The 22,792-nt window shown below is 43.2% G+C and overlaps 6 protein-coding genes across 6 annotated transcripts; 4 read left to right on the forward strand and 2 right to left on the reverse strand.

The window, feature by feature from the left end:
• Positions 1–23: 23 nt before the first annotated feature.
• On the forward strand, positions 24–1,674 carry EAF01_007394 (uncharacterized protein; the record flags this gene model as incomplete). The annotated part of the gene is made up of 3 exons (XM_038915649.1): positions 24–873; positions 924–1,581; positions 1,644–1,674. The coding sequence occupies 3 exons, from the start codon at positions 24–26 to the stop codon at positions 1,672–1,674; spliced, it is 1,539 nt and encodes a 512-aa protein (XP_038769287.1).
• A 428-nt stretch (positions 1,675–2,102) lies between these two features.
• On the forward strand, positions 2,103–3,173 carry EAF01_007395 (uncharacterized protein; the record flags this gene model as incomplete). Its single annotated transcript, XM_038915650.1, has 3 exons — positions 2,103–2,156; positions 2,210–2,982; positions 3,047–3,173. The coding sequence occupies 3 exons, from the start codon at positions 2,103–2,105 to the stop codon at positions 3,171–3,173; spliced, it is 954 nt and encodes a 317-aa protein (XP_038769288.1).
• Positions 3,174–3,471: 298 nt separating this feature from the next.
• EAF01_007396 (uncharacterized protein) lies at positions 3,472–5,132 on the reverse strand (the record flags this gene model as incomplete). Its single annotated transcript, XM_038915651.1, has 3 exons — positions 3,472–3,585; positions 3,638–4,509; positions 4,565–5,132. The coding sequence occupies 3 exons, from the start codon at positions 5,130–5,132 to the stop codon at positions 3,472–3,474; spliced, it is 1,554 nt and encodes a 517-aa protein (XP_038769289.1).
• Positions 5,133–5,513: 381 nt separating this feature from the next.
• EAF01_007397 (uncharacterized protein) lies at positions 5,514–8,108 on the forward strand (the record flags this gene model as incomplete). Its single annotated transcript, XM_038915652.1, has 1 exon — positions 5,514–8,108. The coding sequence occupies one exon, from the start codon at positions 5,514–5,516 to the stop codon at positions 8,106–8,108; it is 2,595 nt and encodes an 864-aa protein (XP_038769290.1).
• Positions 8,109–9,682: 1,574 nt separating this feature from the next.
• EAF01_007398 (uncharacterized protein) lies at positions 9,683–11,794 on the reverse strand (the record flags this gene model as incomplete). The annotated part of the gene is made up of 1 exon (XM_038915653.1): positions 9,683–11,794. The coding sequence occupies one exon, from the start codon at positions 11,792–11,794 to the stop codon at positions 9,683–9,685; it is 2,112 nt and encodes a 703-aa protein (XP_038769291.1).
• A 5,178-nt stretch (positions 11,795–16,972) lies between these two features.
• EAF01_007399 (uncharacterized protein) lies at positions 16,973–21,155 on the forward strand (the record flags this gene model as incomplete). Its single annotated transcript, XM_038915654.1, has 6 exons — positions 16,973–17,003; positions 17,182–17,374; positions 17,491–18,669; positions 18,783–18,847; positions 18,926–20,827; positions 20,878–21,155. The coding sequence occupies 6 exons, from the start codon at positions 16,973–16,975 to the stop codon at positions 21,153–21,155; spliced, it is 3,648 nt and encodes a 1,215-aa protein (XP_038769292.1).
• Between the last annotated feature and the right edge of the window lie 1,637 nt (positions 21,156–22,792).

Below are 22,792 nucleotides of genomic sequence, written 5' to 3' on the forward strand. Positions count from 1 at the left end.
GAAGCTTGACGGTGCTTGAAATCATGCGTCCTTCAACTTCATATACTTGCCGGCAGTGCTTACATGCGCTCAGAAAAACGCCTAGGTCAATCGGCTTGGGTAATAGAACCATTGCTTCTGGTAATGGTAGAAGCACCAAGCTCCCTTCGAATTTGCCATCCGGGAATCAATTGGCGCAAAAAGACTTGGGCCGTCGAGCAATATCATTTGGGCAAGGGCAGGTAGCAAGAAATGAGCCTCCGCAATATAGAACTCCAAGTGGCTTGGAATCGACCCCGCCTCCAGAGGTTGAAGGACGAGCTCTCTTGAAGCCGAACAACCTCTTCCACTCGTTCTCGAATTCGCCATCCCCCGAAATTAGAAGACGAGCAGCTTTCATGAAACAAAATGCCTATTGCCCACATCCGGATCATCACCAGACTCGATTGCCAACAAATCCAGACGATCCCGAAGCACGGAAATCTGCTACAGGTGCGCTACCACCAGCCCACGTCGATTTCGAATGTCCAGATTGCGGAATACCTGTGTCATGCTCAGAAGAGCATTGGGCTGATGATTATGAGGCACATTTGGAAATTTGTGATACCCTGCGGGAGATAAATGAGGATGATCATGATCTACGCTCCGGCAGGTTCTTTCCAGAATTCGAGTACCCTGGAGATCAGATTGAAGAAGCTATGGTTAATATGACAAATTGGGATACTCTATTGTTTTCGAGAGAGTTTAAGGCCATCAATGACGAAAGAAGTTTACGACAAGCGACTAGATTGTTGACGTACCCTCTTACTATTGGAAGTGTGCTGCATGAATTGAGTCCTTACAATATCAAGAAGGGTGGGAGACTAACCGTTGAAGGTCTCAAGAGTTTAAGTGGTATGTAGGGCCTCCAAATTTCTCAGAATATTGTTTGCTAACAAAATCAGCTCTTCGTTATAATCTACACCCTGCACGAACCGGTGGTGGATCTGAAATCAAGAACCTTAGACCAACCCCGCCACCGGTGAGAATCTTCATTCTAGGAGCTCGTGCAGAATCTTCGTTGCCAAGAGAAGTTTGGGTGCAATTAGCACATCTCTTTCCTCGAGTCACATTCCACTTGATCTTCATTGGACCCGAAAGTATGGCGAACAGAGATGCTGAATTTCCTTTACCTGAGAGAACTCCGGGAAATCCATTTGGCTCAATTGTTGAGGATCGTATCACAAACTCCTTAAAGATCAGTACTTTTGTGGAGTATTATCACACCCTTCACAAAGCTGGTCACTTTTATCCTTACGATCCTTACTTTGATTGCTTCATGCTTTTCCATCCTGGTTTAGGACATCCAGCAAGTTCACACGAGTGGGCGGAAACTATCCCACAACTGTTAGAAACCAAGGTGCCAATCTTGGTCACCGGATACACACAATACGACATGGATAGAGATATTGATTGGGTCAAAAAGACCGTAGGCGGAGAAATGGATATGTTGATGGAACCAGGTGAGAATCGCTTTCGAAGTTTGAGATGGGATCTCAACGATATGGACCCTCAAGACATTAGTTGCGGTAACTGGGGTGTTTGGGCATTCAGAGGAAAGAGGTATGTTGTCACCTTACTCGATAACAATGACTTAACCATGACTCAATACTGACAATTCATAGGTATGAAACTACAAGGGGCAAAGAGGACTGATTTACTATGCTATAGATCACTGTCACGAATAGGATGTTCTATGTATTGGACGGATTGTTCGCTGTGTATTAATTCCCAATGACGTATAAATGCAACCCCATCCTATCTGCATTGATCTTGACTGTACCATGAAGAATCATTGAATGTACTAAATGACGCAAAGACATCAATTCACACGTATTGCTAACAAAGTCATATGAAATATTCCTCTTTGATATAACATTGTCCCAATTTATCTACAAAAACTCCGGAACTCCTCCAAAAGGACCCCTTTCTTTATCTTATCGCAGCCGAGGAGCGGAGAAATGCCCAGGTACATATTGAATTTCCTCCACAAAACGTCATCGTGAAAAAACAACATAGAACTTCCAGTCCTCGCACCTGAAAGTATAATATTTTTTTACAAACTTAAATTGTTGTTTTCAAAAATGTCTTCAAAACCTACACGTTCATTGACTACCATCTACGTCACTCGCCATGGTGTAAGTTTCCTCTAATAGTTTGTGCTTTATCCATACTGACCGACTTTCTCAAGTTTCGTTCAAATTGGATTGTCGACCCTGCAACAGGTACATATACCGCCAATATCCCCACTCCTACCGGTATACCTAGCGATCCCGCGCTCGCAGGATATGGCGAAGCACAAGCTGCAGAACTTGGTCTCCATCTAAGCACTCTTTCTCCACCCATCGAACGCATCTACTCCTCTCCCTTCTACCGCTGCATCCAAACCATATCTCCGCTCATCCCCCATCTCTCTTCCCGCACAAGTGACCCAGCGTCCCTTAAAATCCGTGGTGAAAACGGCTTGGGTGAATGGTACGGCACTGCTCGATTCGATCATCCCAGTCCTGCTACGCCAGAATTATTACATTCTCTATTCCCGACATATGATAAAGAATATGTGCCGAAGATTCGACCAAGTGTTAATGGAGAGAGTATAGAGACTTTGCATGATAGGACGGCATATGCGTTACATAGAGTTATAGAAGATGCGGATAGAGAAGGTGTCAAGGCTATTGTTATATGCACACATGCGGCGACTTTAATAGCGATTGGAAGATGTTTGACGGGGAAAATGCCAGAGGATGTCGGTGAGGAGGATTTCAGACCGTTTACTTGTGGACTGAGTGTTTTTGAGAGAAAGGAGAGTGGAGATGAGGCAGGAAAGGATGTGGATATGTGGAAAGGTCCAGAAGAGGAGATTCCTGAAGTGGGATGGAGAAATGGTAATGGTGTTGGAGGTGGATGGGAAATCACGAAGAATGGTGACTGTAGCTTCTTAAGCGGAGGAGAAGAACGAGGATGGTAAGTTACTCGATCACGATTTTGAAGTGAGACTGCAGAAATGATGTATACTAACTCTTCATAGGCGTTTCTCAGGAGATGAATCATTCTCTACAACCCCAGCTCTGCCAGCCCTAGATGCTGGATCTGCGCTTGGTGTTGTTATTGAAGGAAAGAAACCGGGAAACTCTTCTGAGCCATCTAGATTGTAATAATCGATGCACTGTAGGGTGAGTTATTTTGGATGGTCACAATTTTGGATGAAATCCTGGATGTTTCTAGACCTATTTTGGGACATGGAGGACGATACCCGACCAATGCGGTGGATAGATTGGTATACAAGAAGACTATAGATAGCATGATATCCCAGACGCCAGAAATAATGCGTTAATCTCTTTTGATTGCATTTGACAAATTTATCTAAGACTGTACAATGCAGAATCATAATGTAGTGTATATCTATAACTCACCCTCTAAAAACAACTTGTGTAATATATTCATATATCATATCTAGTAACCCGCGGGCTCTTTGATCTTGGGAAAAGCTGGTGCATCTAGATTGCTCAAGCAATCCTTCTTCCAGTGAGCGGGAGTGAACTTGTCGACTATGTTCTTGAATTCCGCCTATATATAATTAGTCAAAGGTCAGATGGGGATTTTGAGGGTGAATAAATACCAATGTACAAAATGACTGGTCTCCATCAAGATGTTTGCCTTGTGGCCTACACCCAGGAACTGTCACAACTTCATCATTATAACGAATTCTAACATAATAGCCATTTAGCTTGGATCTCTCTGTTTCTGAGAGGTCACCAAGCTTCTTTCTTGCAATACCAATAGGTCCTGCTTCTGTTTTCTTGCCCAATCCAAATATTGAAAGCAGTCCTTTTCCAGTACCGTTACTGCTGCTGGGCGGCTCATATATGGGTTCTCCAAGCAAGGGCTGCTTCTTGCGAAACATCTCTAAAGCAATATGAGACGTATAAGGTGGCCAAGGCCGGTCCTCAAATGCCCCTAGACTAGTAAGAACGGCGGCGAGAGTTGTATCATGGCAGCCACTCAAGCCCATCTTTATAGCTTTCTCCCCTCCTCTTCCAATGCCAGTCGAACCATTCTCACCGCCAGTTTCAAATAAGCCATCTTGCCCGTTATGTTCCACACTTCCAACCATTCTCTCGACTAAATCACCCATGAGTCCTCCAATACCAAGAGAGCGATATTCTTCTGACTCGTTATATCCAGTAAACCATTCCTCAACTCCTATTTTTTCTATGATAGCTCGACCTCTCTGATCGTAGAATTCTTTGGGTAATCTGGTTTCAGGACCATGGGCTAGGGTGGAATTAATGGTGTCCATAATACCAGAAAGTCTGGGGTGAGAGTCGACGGCTACTCGTTTACTGGAATCCGGCATCCACTTGCCAATAAGGTAGTTCAAATATTCCATTTCGTCTGTTTCGTTCCAACGATCAGCGGTTCGCTGTGCGAAAGCTCTGGACAATTGAGCAAATCTTCTACACCCACTATCGTTCGGGAACAAAGTCTCATCTAGAGAATTGGCGGTCAGCATGAAGCTCAAAGTTCGAGAGTACGCGGCACATACCAGAAGGCGAGCGTGTGATTATAGTTGGCGGTGGGCAAGCTGCAGCGCGGGCATAGGGCGGATACATGCCGAAGAAAGCTTGCTGCATTGATTCCAGAGCTCTTGGGATTGGCGTTGCGCGGAGGTACAAGAAATCGGTATTGTGTATCATTTGAGGTAGAAATCCCAATTGGTCAATGTAAAGTCTTCGAAGTCGAGTTCCCAACTGTGAAGTCGTTTCTCTCCCCTTGTCTGTCAATTCACCCAGATTGCAAACATCATCAACTTCTCCTCGAGGCCCTCGTGCAATGATAGGGCCATCATCATTGCCGAATGTTTCCAGGCGACGTCTCCATTGCAGAGGAGTCCAATCCGATGAATTAGCTTCCATTGTAGCGCTCACCATTCGCCGAGCTGCTGAACAATACGGCCAGTAAGGTTGCAGCCCAGCATTTTGAAATCTCGCAGAAACGGGACTTCGTTCGCCATGTCGCATTAGGACCTGAACAAGTTGAAGTTGTAGATCATCGGGGTATAACTTTTTGAGCTCATCTTGCGAGTATGGACCGCGGGGCTGTAGTGTGGTCATTGCAATACCTTCCTTATGTATTTCAACTGAGTATGTATTTTCGTGTTGTATTTATAAAGTCAAGTTGACAACCTCCAACTCCTTTTCCTACACCCAAGAAAGCATAGGATTGTATCAGGCTTTGGATATGACATGGTTGATATGGTACCTGCTATGCTTCAAGCCAAGCCCGGTATAGTTTCGGGTACCTTAGCTTAGTAAATCATCATCAACCAATGGATAGTGGATGGGTCGTGCCATCGGCATTAAAGTTTCCGACCTGTCAAAGGTTTCCGTGGAAGTTTAATAACTTTGTATTCTTGTTGAAATGCCATTCATATGTACCAGCTTTAATTAATCAGTTCACAAACTCCCACATTTCTCTACCGTGAGACAGTTGATATGAGCTCTCCTTATGTTTGTATGTCATGTCGACAAGCTCTCAGTCATCTACGTCGAAACAAATCCTTCCAATGGCACTCAAAAGCTACGTTCAACTCTCTAATCAGTACCCCTCCAAGCTCCACGAGTGAGCAATATAAAGAGGATTATGCGGAATCGACGAGAGGTTTCCAAGGCGGGGAAACGAGGAATAACCCAAAATCACCACGAAGACCACCGACTACTCGCCATGCGACCAGAGAGCCAGCAGATGCATTGGAGTCAATGTTTGAAGAAACCCTCAAGCAACAATCGATTCGAGAACCCACTCGTACATCGGAGCTTTCCCAGAGGACTTCATCGACCGTGAAGGCTTATCAAGATGGAGAAAAGTTAAAGGAAATGCTCCGGGAGGAACGTCCCCTTAACGATTGCTGGTCCTTTTTCGCGGAACATTTTGGGCCTACTGCATGGAAAAATGGTACAATTAGTCGAAATTCATGGCCTGTCTACCTCAAGTCTACAGTACCAAAGATGCTGAGACTCATAAGAGAGCAGAGAAAGGAGCAGCCTCTTCGTGACGACGTACCTACTTTCACAGAAATGATATCGGTCACGCTTGAGTTGGGTTTACTGCGTGGCACTCAATGGGTTCAAATGATAATCACATTGATTGACAGCATTATGAAAGTCGGTATCACAACGGCAGAGGGACAAACATTACTATCTGAACTTCTCAAAAGTTGGAACATCGTTTGTCGTCGTCGGCCTCGACGACTTCAAAGCCAAGAATCAATTAATAAATCAGATCCCGAAGTCATACCTTCTTGTTCTGACTGGTCAAGTCTTCCTAGTCATACCTTGCATAGCATCTTTCTGGAAAAACGCCAGAATGGAACTCAACATGCATTTAGTCTTCTCACTCCACAATTTTCCCCAGGTGAGATGTATCAATTGCCTACAATCGCACTTGGAACACTTAAGCTTCTCCTTGAACTTGACAAGACTGGACATGGCGCAGCAACCATGGTGGAAGATGCAAAGCCGCTCATGTTAAAGTTCTCGGATGTTGTCAACGCATGTTCGATGTCTCTGATTGATGCCGCTGAGTTCTTCCGAGATGTCCCTGAATCTGTGGTCAGCTTAGTCAAAGATGATTGGTCTGCTATCAAGGAGTTCACCGAGAAGCAGAGTGTTAGGACGGCTTTTAAAGTGACGCAAAATATGCGGACCCAGCTTTTACATAAGAAAGTTGTTGATGCGCATGCTAGAAGAGACGTCGCTACAATGGATCGGCTATGGTCTCAAGCGCAACAACTTCCAATCTACATACCAACTGCCAAAGATGGTTTCGAATCTGGGTATCGAACCGGTTATCTAACTCCTGCTTTTTACAACATGTTCATTTTGTTGTTCATGAATCTCAAGCAACAACCTCGAGCCATTGAAGTTTGGAATCACATGATTAAAAACAATCTTACTCCAAACCTTGGTGCCTGGGATGCCATGTTGAATGGCTGCAAAAATTCCCGCGATGCCAAAGGTCTTGAGCAAGTCTGGGCCATGATGATATCATCTGGAGAAAAGCCAGATGTAACCTGTTGGACTACCAGAATCAGTGGTCTTATTCACTGTTATCAGCCGGAAGCTGGCATCCGCGCATTAGATGAGATGGGTCGCTTATGGTTAGCAGCAGCGCGGAAAAAATATCCTAACCTCAAGATCTCAAATTCGAAAAACGTGAAGGATATTCCGGGAGCTGTCAGACCTACTATTGCAACGATTAATGCCGCAGTTTCTGGTCTCATAAAAAGACAAGAAATAAAAGCGGCCGATCGCATCCTCGCTTGGGCAGATCAATGGGGTATCATTCCAGACGTTCAGACATACAACACACTTCTTTCGTCAATAGTCCGCGCTGGTCATTCAGATAAAACTCCAGAAATTTTGACTTCTATGGAAGGTCATGGAGTTCAAGCAGATGCTGCCACTTTCGTCACGATCCTGGATCAAACTTTCGCAGACATAGATACTCTTAGTCCTGCAGAACAAATTAAAGCCATCAACAACACCTTCCTCGCCATGGAACAAATGAAGGTCACACCAAACCAGTTCTTATACGGTAAAATGATCTATCTTCTCCTCCGAGGCGTCCCCACAGACATCACTCCCGTTTCAGAAGTCATGAATCGAATGGCAGCTCAAGGACTCACCCCCTCAACATACATCTACACCATTCTTCTCGAATATTATTTCGCCCAGTCACCCCCCAATTTCCAAGCCGCGACTACTCTGATCGAACGCGCGCAACTCACCGTCGGAACCGTAGATCACATCTTCTGGGATCGATTGATCGAGGGATATGCAAGTGTAGGGGATACCGACACAGCGATTTCGTACCTGAGAAGTGTGCAGAAGAGTAAACAGTTTACGTCGTGGAATACGATGCGTACCTTGTTGATGGCGCTCGTGGAGAAGGATGAGTGGGATGTTGCGACCGAGTTGGTTCATAATGCGGTTAAGGATACGGGAGGCCCGATTGAAGCTGAGGAGAAGGGTGTGGAAGGTCAACATAAGTTTTGGGAGTTGGTGAGGGAATTGAGAATTTTGGATTGAGGGTTGAGGGTAGAGTATGTGGGAGGTGTGGAATGAATAGAAGCTGCATAGATATTAGATAGGAGTGTACATCTAGCTCCTGAAACTAGAAGAAAAGTTTATAGATTTTTATTCTGGTTCGATATCCTTACGACGATGAATGGATTTAGATTGACTCTATCTATATATAGTATCTACATACCTATCTAGCTATTATATGTACATCTGTATATACATACATCATTAAATACAGAACCATACAAATTAGAACATATAATAAACATATTCATATTAAATCCAACCCCTCTCCCTACCCCCCACCCCTCCTTCCAAAAAGAAATAAGTAAAACTCACACAAATCACTCAACTAGAAATACATATACTCCTGAGGTCATCATCTTACGGCTTAAATTGAAAATTTGAAATCAAAAAGCCGAAAGGTATATCTACCTAGGTAGGTAAGGTGTAGATTTCTTTTTCTTTTTTTCTCTCTCCTCTCTCTCCTCTCTCTCTTCTCTCTCCTCCCATTTCATTTTATCTTCTAGATATCAATAGATATATATATATATATATATATATATATCTATCTTTTCATTTTCATTTTCATTTTCAGGGAGAGCGAGAAAGAGGCAGCGGAAAGGCAAGAACTCAGTTTCCCCGAGCTAATTAATCCAAGTAGGTAGTCATCGCATACCGTACCTACTTGGATACTATGTAGGTGTAGGTAGGTAGACATTTCATTCAATGATTTGTAGATTTATTATAGATTCATAAATTCGTTTGTAGAGTTTGAGAATCTTTTTTCTTATATGGAAAACTTGAATAAAATAAAGAGAGAGAGAGAGAGAGAGAGAGAGAGAGAGATCTGTATGTCTATCTATCTTTTTATATCAATATTTCATCCAAATTCATTTCATACCACATCAGAACCGCTTAAGATGATATCACATCTAATCGCATTTATTTCATTTGAAGCTTCATCTTACTAGATATATCATATATGTTATATCATCTTCTTCTTCATATTTATCTCCATCTTCAATCATCACATCTAAATCTCCTATTTCCTTTCATATCAGAATCTCACAACCACAGCCATAACAATCACAACAAAAGCTCAGTCATTCTAAGCATCCCATCACAAGAAGACACACAAAAAATTAAACACAAAGAAAGAAGACTCCATCTCTGATATCTCAAGTCCATGACAATTTATCCTATCTCATCCTACTTCATCTCATCTCAAATAATCCCTCAGACCCGTCCAAGCGAGCCACAGAATAAACACAAGGTCATGAGCTCCGTGCCGCCCAAAAATCAAAGGGAAGAATAGTCATTCCCATTCGCATCGCTTTCACATTCCCAAAACTATTTCCGAATCCGAACCCCTGTACATTTTCCATCTAGACATCATACCAGATATCTAGCCAAACCCCAAACCATAGTAAAATAGCATACCATCTATCGAGCCATTCCCAAAATCATGACTCCAAACATGTAATTGCTCTGCAATCTTCATTTTAAATCCCATCATATGTACCGTATCGTATTTCATTTTCATATATCCGCACTCCAATCTTTCTCAATATGGACAATCACATCATAGCGCACGCACTACTTCTTGCCCTCCTTCTTCTTCCAACACCTCCACCAGTAGCTACCCCACCTTCTTCTTCATCAGCATGCATCATTTGAGCTTCTCTTGCCCTCCTTCTCCTCCTCCTAATCCCGGCACCACCTGCACCAGCCTCTTCATTCGCCATCATATATTCCGTCCATTTCCTCTCCAATCTTCCTGCTGCCGAAAGATCACCTCTCAAAACTCTCTTTGTGTGTTCATCCACGGTCAATTGCCAACCATAGAAGCATTTGAGCGTAATAATTTCTGTGGGATATGAATATCTATGTAAATTATCATGATCAACCGGCTTAGTAATCTCCGAATTTCGTGAAAGGACTTCACGAATACCGGTCCATGTAATATTCGAACAGTCGAATACTACCATACGAAGACCCGGACAAGGACGTGATAATGGATTTGTGGTACGTGATGATCGGAGTCGAACCATAGTTGCTGCTTCGGCGAGAATTAGATCGCTGATTCTCGTATTGTCCATGTCGATATTTTGAAGACCAGTACAAGTGCGGATAACAGGGAGCATACCCGTATCACCTAGATTTTCGCAATAACTGACCGAGAGATGTTGGAGCGCGGGAGCGCAGGGTGCCTTGGCGAGATGATTGGATAATAAATCGTTGCTAAGTTCACTGAGATCTTCCAAATCGAGATGTGTCAAATTTGGACAGGTAGCTAGAATATTTTCGAGTGCTTTGTCTGTCAAGGCAATACATCCACTCAATTGCAGACCTTCCAAGTCTGGACAAACATAGGCGATTGATTTCACACCTTCATCCGTCAGTCTGTTACAGCGGCTCAAATCCAAATGTCGAAGTTTCCGTTGCGGAACTAACGGTGCATAGCTGAAAGCGTCGAGTTCTGGATCATTCCCATGCATCATTATTTGAAGAGCTTTATCAGTAATATTTATACAACCACTCAAAACTAGTCGCTCTAGATTGTTTGTCGCGAAGATTAGTAGCGCCAAATCTTCGTTGTCGAGACCTCTAACTTCTCCAGCACGGAGATCCATCAAATTTGGACAACCTCGAATGACTAGCTGTAGACCAAGCGCATCCATATGAGTACACCATGACACATTGAACATCTGAAGATGTGGACAGGATTGTGCTATGATCTTACACGTTGCGTTTGTGACAGCTGACAACCCAGTAAGATTGAGATTGGTCAATCTTCCATTAGTTTTCAAAAGATTGTGTAAAGTTGCTTTTTGAAAATTTCGACATCCTTCAAGTGTCGCATTGATAAGATTCTTGCAAGCTTTCACTATCACTTCTGCTCGCTTGTAGTGCTCGACTTGTACGCAACCTCGAAGGTTGAGATCTTTGATGAAAGGACCTGCCGATACAATGATCTTTGCCAAAGATTCGGCGGGAATGTCGGCATAGAATTCCGAGGCATCGAAGCATGTCCAGAGCTGTCCATCGAAACAAGTTTTGTAGAAATCCTGACAAGTGTTGGAAGCTCGTACCAATTCCTTGGGTTTCAGGAATGCAAATATGTGTAGCTTAACCTCGTGTGGCATTTTGTCCCAAAATTTAAAGTTGCTCTTCTTGAAAGGTTTAGATTTTACAGTCATCGGCTGTGAAAAGTAATCCTCGATGATTTCATGATCTGAAGATGAAGCCGCAGGTTCTCCTGCCTCTGCGATGGTCAGTTGTTGTAAGTCCTGCGTCAGTGCTGATGCACCAGCCATCGCTTCATTCTCGTTGCGCTGAATAGCAATGTGACGATACATTGGATCATAATATGGCGTATCAAGACCAGGAGTCACTGGTGTCGAATCTGCTTCTGAGCTAATTCCTGAACTTGGTCCCGAGACTGGTGCTGCGGAAGAACTTCCTTCTATTAATCGGGCGGGAGGGTTCTCCGAGATGGGAGGAGCGAAACTCAGACAGGAAAGTGTTGACCTGCTCCCGTATGGACTACTTTTCGCTCGTTTTCGACTGAATTGTGCGAGTGTAGGCGATGAAGCTATTCTTTGAAGCCATTTGCCTTTGGACTTGACAGGTCTTTCATCGTTCATGACTGGTGTTGAACTTCCGACTGGGGTTGAGAACCCCGCCATTGTGTTGGCCATTTGATTGGCAAATTTGAATTGAAACTCTGAGATAATCTCCTTGTTCCAGGAATTCGATATCGATTGTTTTTTAAAAAGGAGGCAAGTGATCAAAATGTAGCTAAGGACTGGCTGACGATGGTGTTCGGGAGGCTCCTTGATTTAAAGCCACTAATGTCTTCAACCCGAGTTGATCAAATCCAAGGTAAGCAAGGCTCAAGTGTAATGTAGTTGTATGTATCGATTGCGAAATATATGCGAATCGAAGATGTAATAGTTATTCCGGGAGACAATGGAAATTTCCAAATCTTTTCCTTTGTTCTTTTAATAGGACCGACCAGCGATTATTATATCTTCCTCGACTCTTGCAACGTAAGGTGGGAGATGGATGTTCGAGGCGGGGGGGTGGATAGGAAGGAGTGTAGTAGTAGTAGTAGTAGTAGTAGTAGATCTTCTGTGTATCTGCTATCTTCAAGAATTAACGGCACAATTCACAAATGGATCAATCATGTATGTATGCACGCACATGCACATGCATATGAAATATGACAATAGAATCCAAAGACACTCACCACTGAGAAAAAAGGATGGATGCAATGTGAATGATATTTCTCCGAATACCAATACTGGTGTGAATATCGATCACTTTCCCAGTCCTTATCGTAAAGCCTCCTTATCGGCTCAATTAGGTTTTGCACATGAACAAGCTTCGTGATTCGAGATAGTGATCAGATGTTCAAAATCGCAAGCACGAGACAAGATTTGATGATGAAGAGGGTGAGAGAGATTGGATATGAGGAGTAGAAGAATTGCCCTGCAATGAAAGGGGCGAGAGAGGAGAGAGAGAGGTGAGAGGTGAGAGGAGAGAGGAGAGAGGAGAGAGGAGAGAGGAGATAGGAAAGAGGAGAGAAGAGATAGGAAAGAGGAGAGAAGTCAGAGGTGAGACTGTGAGAGGTTATGTGAGAGGTTATTGAATAAACAAGCCAGTCCCGTCACATCCAATCCAGACAGGCGGAGTACCAACCGATGTACGGCCACTACGAGTTTTAGAGACTCTCGAGGGTGGGCACTGGGGCATAGACTTTGCAGTTTCCAAACGAACACTGGAAAGCGATAGGTTGAGAATTCAAAATGCATGGACACTCGATGATTGATCAGTGAGTCTGGAAGGCTGGAAGGCTGGAACCGATGGGTTCACTAGTTAACTTGTGGTCCCGTTATTTTGGCTTGGGGCTGCATTATTCACTGTGAGAAACATCCATTCTTGCCTCATTCATACATACATGATATACATCCACATAAGTAGTCAGTAAGTAGTCAGTAAGCAGCAAGTAAGCAGCAGGTAAGCAAGCAAAAGATAATTTATTTACAATGTGAAATGTTATAATCTTTTACAATTGATTGGGGGCAACTTTTCTTTTCCAAATGGATTATATTCGAATCGAGTTGAATAGAATAGAATTGAATTGGCCTTAATTCAGCCCGTGGTAGATTAGTATGTAGCAATTATGTAGCAATATCATAGTCTTCAGAAAGCCATCTTGAGTAAAATAGGTAATATATTGGGTTACATTGAACCTATCATTGGGGAAAGAAATGTCTCTCTATGTGTCTGTCAATAGATCTATCGCCCTACTTAGTAAACACTTTCTAATAAATCAACCTCCAATCGCCATCCACAAATCCCCTGACTCTCTTCCCCCATCAAGTCAAGCCCCTGGAGAAAAAGAAGACCTGAATCCTCGTCGAGTCGTGTTAGTGTATGATTTTCCCTCGCTCGGATTCCCTCTCCACCGATCCCCCATTTTCCCGAGACAGCGGAAGTGGTGTGGGGAGAAGGATGTTAGTTGATCTTTTCCACAGTAAAAGCATCGCTGTGCCTTTCCTTTCCTTTCCTTTCCTTTCCCTTTTCCTTTCCCTCTCCCTCTCCCTTTCCCTTTCACCATGGCATGGATGATCAAACTAGTGACTAGATCACGCTTGGCCGTGCGAATGGCTTCGTGGCTGAGCCTAGCTTGTTCGTCAAAAGTGGATAAAAGATGCTGCATTGCTGCTACATTCGACGAGTATTCCCTAGCATGAATTTGGTGGGTAGAAAATGAATCTTGGTTCATGGTGATTGATTGCTCTACTCCGTACAATTCAGAGTAATTCTTAGTCGGCTCCGAATATTGGCATGCAGCATGCAGCACGTAAGGAGGTATGATTGATATTTTTCCGATTGTCAGCAATTCATGCATCCTTTTCCTCTTTCTCTCCTTTTCTTTCTTTCTTCGTTTCTTCGTTTCTTCCTTTCCTCTTCGATATTCCCAAGCGGATTCTTACAAACACCTATTACTCATCGCTACCACCCTTTCTCTCTGGGGTACAGCTGAATGCGGGGTTTTCCGGATAACGAATAATAAGGGTACTTACTACCTAGGTATCGTATCGTATCGTATCTAGGTACAAGATGACTTACCTAGGTACGGTATGTCGACATAAGTTGGAGAATTGGTCCGAATCGTCAAAGCGGAATCTCTACTCTGCGCACTCTCTCCACTTTCCTTTGGCCAAGCTTTGAAGGGTCAATCGATAACATTCTTAATGGCTGGCTAATTCACATGCCAAATTGTTGAAGCTTACTGCAAGTAGGTGTATCTTCTAATATGTCCATAATCCCGCCGCAAGACAGCATGATTGATTGATGGATGGATGGATTGTATTGAAGAATTGGTGGTGAGACCTGCGTGGATGGTGAAGTTTGGATGAATTAGCATATTAGCCTGATAGCAGGAGAGGTTTATCTTGGCAGTCGGGTCTATCACGTCGCAGCAGCCAATAGAACATTCAGTTCACATGAAATTGCAGGTGATGTCTTCCCCTTTTGAATCTATTGACAATCAAAGAAAGGTAGAAGAAAAAAAGGTAGACTCGAGGACAATAAACTTGAAAGAGAAACATTATCTTCACGAGTGTACTCGGTACGTACGTCTCCTTCATGCAGAAGATGATCTACTTTCTTCAGGTCCTCAAGGATATAGGTATACGGTATTGTCAAAGAATGATATCCGAGGTACTCTCGTACCGTCGGATCATTGCCAGTAGAGGAAGATCATCGTCGAGTCGACCCCAATTATTAATATCGAGACACCATATGACCAATTCACCTTGTAGAAGTACGATGTAGGTCTCTCAAATGTATTCAAAACAAAAAATCATGATATATGAAGAGTTAAAACTTGAACATCACAACAAGAGCTGCTGTGTGATATAATCATACATATATAAATATTTGATAGAGTATTATGATGCTTTCAACCTCATGAAGGGGTTACGCGAATACCGTCACATGTTACTCGAGTACCCCCCAAAATTGAGCAAATGGGCGGTAACGGTTTGAAAAGATCCGACCCCCGGCCTCAAATGCTGTGTCACGATGCTGCACGCCATCTCGGATCGAATGGTTAATCAGCAAGCCCTGGAGTGTGCGATGAAAGCTGGAGAAGAAGCCCACGTGTGATTAATATATAAATGTATAGGTAGCGAGGTAGGTAGCTGGATGGTAACTAGATAGTAGCTGAAATTGATTGACGAGGAGTGTACAGCAGAAACGAGTCGACAAGCTAACAAATGGAGACGAGGAGTTGGCAGCAAGCATCTTGCTAGGAGTACTTTCATGTATATACATTGGAAATAGTTTCAGACTCAGCAAGCCCTTGATTGAAAAAGGTTTACTACCTCGACTACCTAGGCACCTAGGCACATGCCGCATATGTTCTTGTTTACATCAATATAAGTCTTACCTTGGAGATTAAGACTTTAGATACCAAGGTAAAGATGTGAAAGGTTCATTTGATGTTTTGACCAAGGTCAATTGTTCTTCGGAAAACTCTAATCCAACAATCTGGGAGGCGTTGATAGAGTAACAAGTCACAACCTAGCACATAAAGCCGTCATGGAATCTGGGAGCTTCTGCTTGAAAATTACCATGTCTTGAATGTTTCATAGGAAACTTCTTTTCGGTGGGGTGTAGCGTTTAGAGGAAAAAGATGGTTGGTTGATTGGACGAATTGGATGGTTGGATCATCCATCCATCGTGAAAAGCAGTTGAATAGTCATAGCCACAAGGCGAATGAGCCGAATCTGTAACCTACCTAGTATGTACCCAGCATTTACCTACGTCGTAGTATATACCTAATACGTACCTAGTCGCGGTATTCCCAACCTCGAACCAACCTCCAACCTATCAGCCCCAACGTGATGGTGTCTTCTCCAGCAAGTCCATCCTCTTCATTTGATAGAACCGTTGTTGCTGACTTGACTCTCCACATTATAAAACACTTCACGTGAGAAGCCGGAAAGTAACAGAAGAATAATACTCGAGTAATTCGCTGCGTGATCGGTCACTCATTAATTGATCATAAAGCAAGAGCAGAAGCAGAAGCAGAAGCAGAAGCAGAAGCCGAAGCAAAAGCAAAGGAAGAAGAAGACGCCTTTCAATCATCTTTTCCCGTGTTTGCTGATTCAAAATATCATACACATCGTCCATTCATCGACAGACAACGTTATATCTGGATTTCTAACATTCATTCTTACTCATCTTATACTAATACATCTATCTATACGTCTACATCTGTGTCTACGTCTACATCAACCACTTCATAATTTGGCATTTGTCTACTCGGTATATCTCCCTGACGTACACACTTCATACACATCATATCACATCATATCATATCATATCATATATTATATCATCAGATATAACAAACTCAAGGAGAAGCCTTGTACTTAACTTCCCTTCCGACCCCACCTTTTTCTCCAGTACCACCCTCAAATTTCGATTTTCTAATTTTCTATCACAAAAGCAAAAGCCAATCGAGTTCTCCAAGTTCTCCAACAACTCACGCATCCTTCGAGCTTACATATCTTTGGATACTTGCAAAAGCGCAACCCATTCAATCCATTTCCTGACATTATATCACGAAACTCCTTTTTGGCCCCAGGAGAATATATTCTATTCATGCACAGTTGTACTTCTCACTCGAAACGAGATCATTTGTTACACATAACAGCTTGAGGTTGCCGACGGACACTGCTACTGTACTAATAAAGTCCTTTGTACTCGTAACCGCCAAACCAACAATCATCCTGGCTTTTTAAAGCTAAAAAGAAGCTCGTGAACTTATAAGAGTCTTCACAATTATGCTGAAGACGGATACTTCAAATAATCATGGTAGGTCCTTATTTCTTAGTATTAGTGATATGATTCTGGACGAGGTTTCCCTTTGATCGGCGCATGAATTCCGCCCAACAATAAAACCTTGGTCATTATTTTGCTTGTCGTACCATACCTACTTCTCCCTTTTCCTTCCGCATTGGAATTATAAGAAGACTAATGGGTTACTTCTCAGCCTTCGAGAATAAAACAGCTAGGGAACTCGATCGCGACCGCAGTGTACCCCTTCGCCCTGCAGACTTGTCAATCCCGAAAAACAGAAGTACCGGGAACCTCCTCGCACATGCTTCAGCAGGACCGGATAGAGCTAGAATACGATTCTCCTTTGATGACGGGCTGGCGGCGGCAGAGTTTGATACAATGTCGAGGTTAGTTTCTAGTGCCTAGTGCAGCAGGAACATGTTATGAGGTCATGGGGCGAATCTGCGCCTGATTCTGCAAATGACTTTGGAGACATCGGTAACTGACGGAGAAACTTCTACAGTACTAGATCGCCCATCGTAACGGAACATGAGCATGGGCTCGGTGCTTCAGGTCTAAGACGAATTCGACAACAAGTTCCGAGAGTACCAGTTTTGCCTGCTTCCGAAAGCTCTTCCCGAGCTGCGTCGATGAGTGCTCGGTCGAGTTCAATGACCCTTCCCTTTTCTGGTCGAGCAGCTTCCGTAGCCATGCCTTCTGGTCCATCCTCTCCAATCCTACCATTTACCGAAGATCTTACCCGTTTCCCATCTGAATCATTACATTCCTTTTCTTTCGCCCACCAATCCGATGAATTTATCCACAACCGTCAAAATGTTTTGAAAAGGTCCGTCGAGTTCATGTCACAGAAGCTGGGCTGGGGAACAACAAGTGCAGGTATAGCCAGTGCTCAAGCAAGAGTAAACGGAGACGCAGAGATGCAAGGTATGCTCGAGCTTTTGGCAAAAGCCAAACTGGTTGGAGCGAACAACATCGGAGCTGGAGAAGAGCAGACAATGGGAGGACCTCTTACCGGACCGGCAACGATTCTGGATTCTCGGAATATCTTCGATGCTAGCTTTGCCGTACGTTCCGAAAGTCCAGAGCCAATGGAAAGTTCTCCGCCTTCACCTACCAGCGCCAAAAAGGTGACAATCTCATTACATACCTTACGCGAAGATGATCTACAGTCTATCAAACCCAAAAAAGGCTTAGCAACAGCCCTACCGGCGGATTCTGAACCTTCCTCTAGGACCCCAACAAACGAGAGTCGGACGACAGCGCAAACATCCCCACCAATCACGAGGCGCCAAAGTCTAAAGAGAACTTACACCGATCTGGAACCTTTGAGCCTACAGAACAAGCTAATGGACGCTATGTCACAACCTTACATAGCTATTGATTCTCTCCACGAATCTATGTTTTCCCCTTCAATGCCACAGACCGCCAGCGCTTCGACATTCGGACATTCTTTAGGGTCAGCAAATCACAGTCATTCGAGTAGGTGGGCACCTGCTGCACAAGCTATCTTTACCACGGAAAGTACTTCACCATACACTATTTTGGCGGCCAACGACCTCGCCTGTCTCGTATTTGGTGTTACAAAAGCAGAGGTTCGCAAAATGGGTATCCTTGAAGTTGTACAAAAAGAAAGAAGACCATGGTTGGAGGAAAAATTAAGTGCACACAGCTTGGGAACTGAGTAAGTAAATTTTCTTATCTTGATATTCTGAAGCTTTTGATATTTCGCTTTGTGGGCGTCGGACATTACCCCACACTTTATTTCCCCACGAAATATTAACAATATCTTCACAGGGTTGGAAAACAGACTACACTATTATCACAGAACCCAAGCCAGCAATCAAGCTCAACATCAACCAGTAAGTTGTTTCTTTTTTCAAAATGAGATGATCTTAAGACCTCCACTCCATTGCTTGTATACTGACCAGGGCTTGCAGCATCAATGCTGCTTGGACGGCCTGGTGGTATCACGGCTAGCCTCTTGAGTAAACCTAACTCGCGTCAAGTACAGAAACCTCCTCGTCGAGCGCAAACCGACGATGGTGCAGGATCCAGTCTTGTTTCGGGAACACGAGCAGCAAAAGGTGGCTCAAATCATCAAAGTAATAAATCTAGGGGCGTCCTTTTATGTGGCGATGTGGTACCTATTGAAAAACGAAACGGTGCAACAGGTTCGGCAAGCTTGTGGGTCAAGGAAAAGAGAGGTGGCCTTATTTGGGTTTTGGAAGAGATCCATGAAGATGTAGCCATTGTCAGCCTTGACGATGACGCTGCCATAACAAAAATATCTGGATCTATCGATGCGATATGGGGAGCCGACATTGATTGGACAGGTATGGATATTGGGAAACTTCTACCGAGAGTTCCACGCCAAGGAATTGATGGCAAGAGCGGGGAGATTGATTATGCCGAAGTCAGTAAACGGAGATATTTCACCGCCCGTACCTCTGGACGTGTTCATATTCCGGCAGTCGTCGACAGAGTTCCTAGTAGCACAGATCTCCGCGTTTCCAGCTTTCCTCATATTGCTGGCATTATGGTTCTCTCTGCGCAAACCTTGAAAATCACGAGTTCAAATTCTGTTTTCTCTGCTGCGTTATTTGGGCAGGATAAGCCCGATGGTCGATTGATTACTGATTTAATACCGGATTTCGACAGGATGTTGAAAATTTTAGTCGAAGAAGACGGTGTTGATATGGTTGACGGAATTGTTATTCCTGAACACAGCTTTAGACGGGCTCAAGCTTTTCTTGCACTACGGGATGGAAAAGCTGATTCATCAACATATTTCTTGAGACCAGATGGATTATCAGCCAAACACAGGGACGGTTCAGAGCTCAAGATTGACGCTCAACTTAGGGTTGTGAAATCGGATCCTAAAACTCCCGCTTACGATGAAAATGTTATCGAAGAAATAAGTGACGAGGAAGACGGACCCACGCCCCAAGAGCCTGTCATAAAATCGGAACTTGTCTACGCTTTATGGATTACATACTCAAGGAATATCCACGCCGCAAAGCTTGCTAACGGTATGGAAACTCCCTTATTGAGTGGACTTGAAACACCATTACACCAACCTTCTCCAGGTCAAACAGGACCTCCAGCTCCCATCAAAATGGATTCTTCAGATTCCGATGAGCCCAAGAACGAAACATCGCATGCGTCGATGCTCACGGCACAGCTCAAGGCCGCAGCAAAAAAGACAGCGGCTAAGTTTACAGGTCGCGATCGATCTTTTTCGAAAGCTCATGAGAAAGAAAAGCCAGCAGCTCCAGCAGAGGTCAAACCTGTTGTCAAGAAGAGCATTGATGATTTCACAATATTGGAAGAAATGGGTCAAGGAGCTTATGGTCAGGTGAAACTTGCTCGATTCAAGAAGAATGGTAACAATAAGGTGATCCTCAAATATGTCACCAAAAAGCGAATTCTTGTCGATACTTGGACTCGCGATCGTCGACTGGGTACTGTGCCCCTCGAAATTCATGTTCTCGATTATTTGCGTCGGGACGGGCTTGAACATCCTAACATCGTGGAGATGTCTGATTTCTTTGAGGATTCCGTCAATTACTATATCGAAATGGTACCTCACGGATATCCAGGAATGGATTTATTTGATTACATCGAGCTCAAAGTTAACATGGAGGAAAAAGAATGTCGCAGCATTTTCGCACAGGTCGCACGTGCCATTCATCATCTTCACACCAAGGCTCTTGTCGTTCATCGCGATATTAAGGACGAGAACATAGTCATCAATGGTGAAGGGAGTATCAAGCTCATTGATTTCGGAAGCGCCGCTTATATCAAGAGCGGTCCTTTTGACGTCTTCGTAGGAACCATTGGTAAGTTTACTCCTTTTATAAATTTGAGATTATATCTAACATCGTCACAGATTATGCTGCACCTGAAGTTCTCTCTGGTAAACCATATCAAGGAAAACCACAAGATGTTTGGGCTCTTGGTATTCTGCTTTACACCATCGTGTATAAAGAAAATCCATTCTACAGTATTGACGAAATCATGGATCGTGATCTTAGGGTACCTTATGTTATGAGTGAAGATAGTATCGACCTCATCCGAGGTATGCTAAATCGGGGTGTCGATTCGAGATTGACTATCGAGCAAGTGATGGACCATCCTTGGTGTGTGGAGCCAGAGGACGACGAATAAGCCTTAGGTTTCGTATCGAGCGGTAGTATTAAGTATCGCTATGCGTACTAAAAAAAATAACAAGCAACAACGAAACTGAATAAGGAGAATATGAAGAAAACATTTTGGTTATATCGAAACAAACAGATGAAGAAATACACGAAAGAGAAGAAATACTTAGATTTCATGATGTCATGAAAAGAGATACCCCCTTTATGGAAAGGAAGACACAGTTCAGAGGTTTGATTTATTAGCGAGAATCTGAATCTATATCAAATGGGGGAATTGCGTGGGGGTGTCATTGCAGGATTTGTTTTTCGTTGCGCACTTTTATATGATGAGGATTTCAAAGGGTTTTGCAAGTGGATGGATGGGACGAAGGGATATGGAAATGAGTAGATCAGAGGAAATTAGCAAGTGTGTTAAGGATGAAAGTGGGGTGGATAGGGGGTGATGAACACACATGGTTGGAACTGAAGATGTGGCTGTATTGTATATGAATGATGATGATGATGCCAATCTATTTATTGGACTCGAAAGAGAATTGAGGATTATAAGGAGAATTATCGATTGTGATTGATTTAATTAAGTATATAGCCTAGTGGTTTAAATTATAAGGAGATTTAATAGAAATCACGTAGTTTCTCTCCCTTCCTTCTAATCGTCGTTTGTCGATTGTATTACGTGTTTGAATATTGTGCGTGTTAATCTTCATCTTTTCATCTTTTCACCTTTTTTTTCTCTCTGTTACTTGATTACTTGAATGATTGATTGCTTTTTGCTTTTTTGCTTCTTGGCTGATATACATGTTACTTTTTCATCTTGTTTGAAAGAAGCTCTTTCGCTTATTGGAATGGGGTCGGGGATGAGGATGAAATAATTGATCGAATGGATTGGATTTGGATTTGGATCTGTTTGGAGGGGAGAAGGGAGATGGGAAATGGGAGGTATGGTAAGTATAGTGGGTGGGGGAGAGGGGGTGTGAGAAGGTGTGAAGAGGTGTGAGAAGGTGTGGGTTAGGTGGGCTTTCTTGGTTCTAGTTGTTTTGTTTGTCTTTTGAGGGGAGGGAAAGGGGGACCATTTGGTGTCATTCTGTGATGTGTTATGACGCTTGTATCAACATTATCGTGTTGAGGGTTCTGCGGAAGGATTTTGTATGATTTTATATTAGTTATATAGTTGTATAACTCAAATACTATATTCATATCAAATAGCACTCAATCTGATACTGAGGCAAAAGAGTTCACTCTTCTGGGTGGTAGAACTCCTTTTCCATATGAATAAAAGGGGGGGAGAATCGGAGAAATTGAGAGAGAAAGAGTAATTCGGCCTTTGTGGTTAGAAGCCAGGCTTTAAAACAATTGTATATAACCGTACACGCTCAATGTATAATAAGGGATGGCTATATGAATTCTTATCCGCCTATCTTCTTGAACTTTGGAATTGGGGAATAGAATATAAGCTAGGCTTCTTTATTCTAATTTGAAAATGTTCTTTGAATTTTTGAGCGGTTTTACTTTGGATGATTTAGATAGTTTGGGCTGATTAGTTGGATGATGTAGTGTGAGAGGGTGTGTGGATTATTTTATTCATTTTGAGTTTAGGAATTGGAGATTGGAGGTTGAAGTTGGTGTTGGTTTTGTTGTTGGATTGAGAGT

This window comes from Botrytis porri, assembly GCF_014898465.1.
Source record: "Botrytis porri strain MUCL 3234 chromosome Unknown BPOR_009, whole genome shotgun sequence".
Lineage (NCBI taxonomy): Eukaryota > Fungi > Ascomycota > Leotiomycetes > Helotiales > Sclerotiniaceae > Botrytis > Botrytis porri.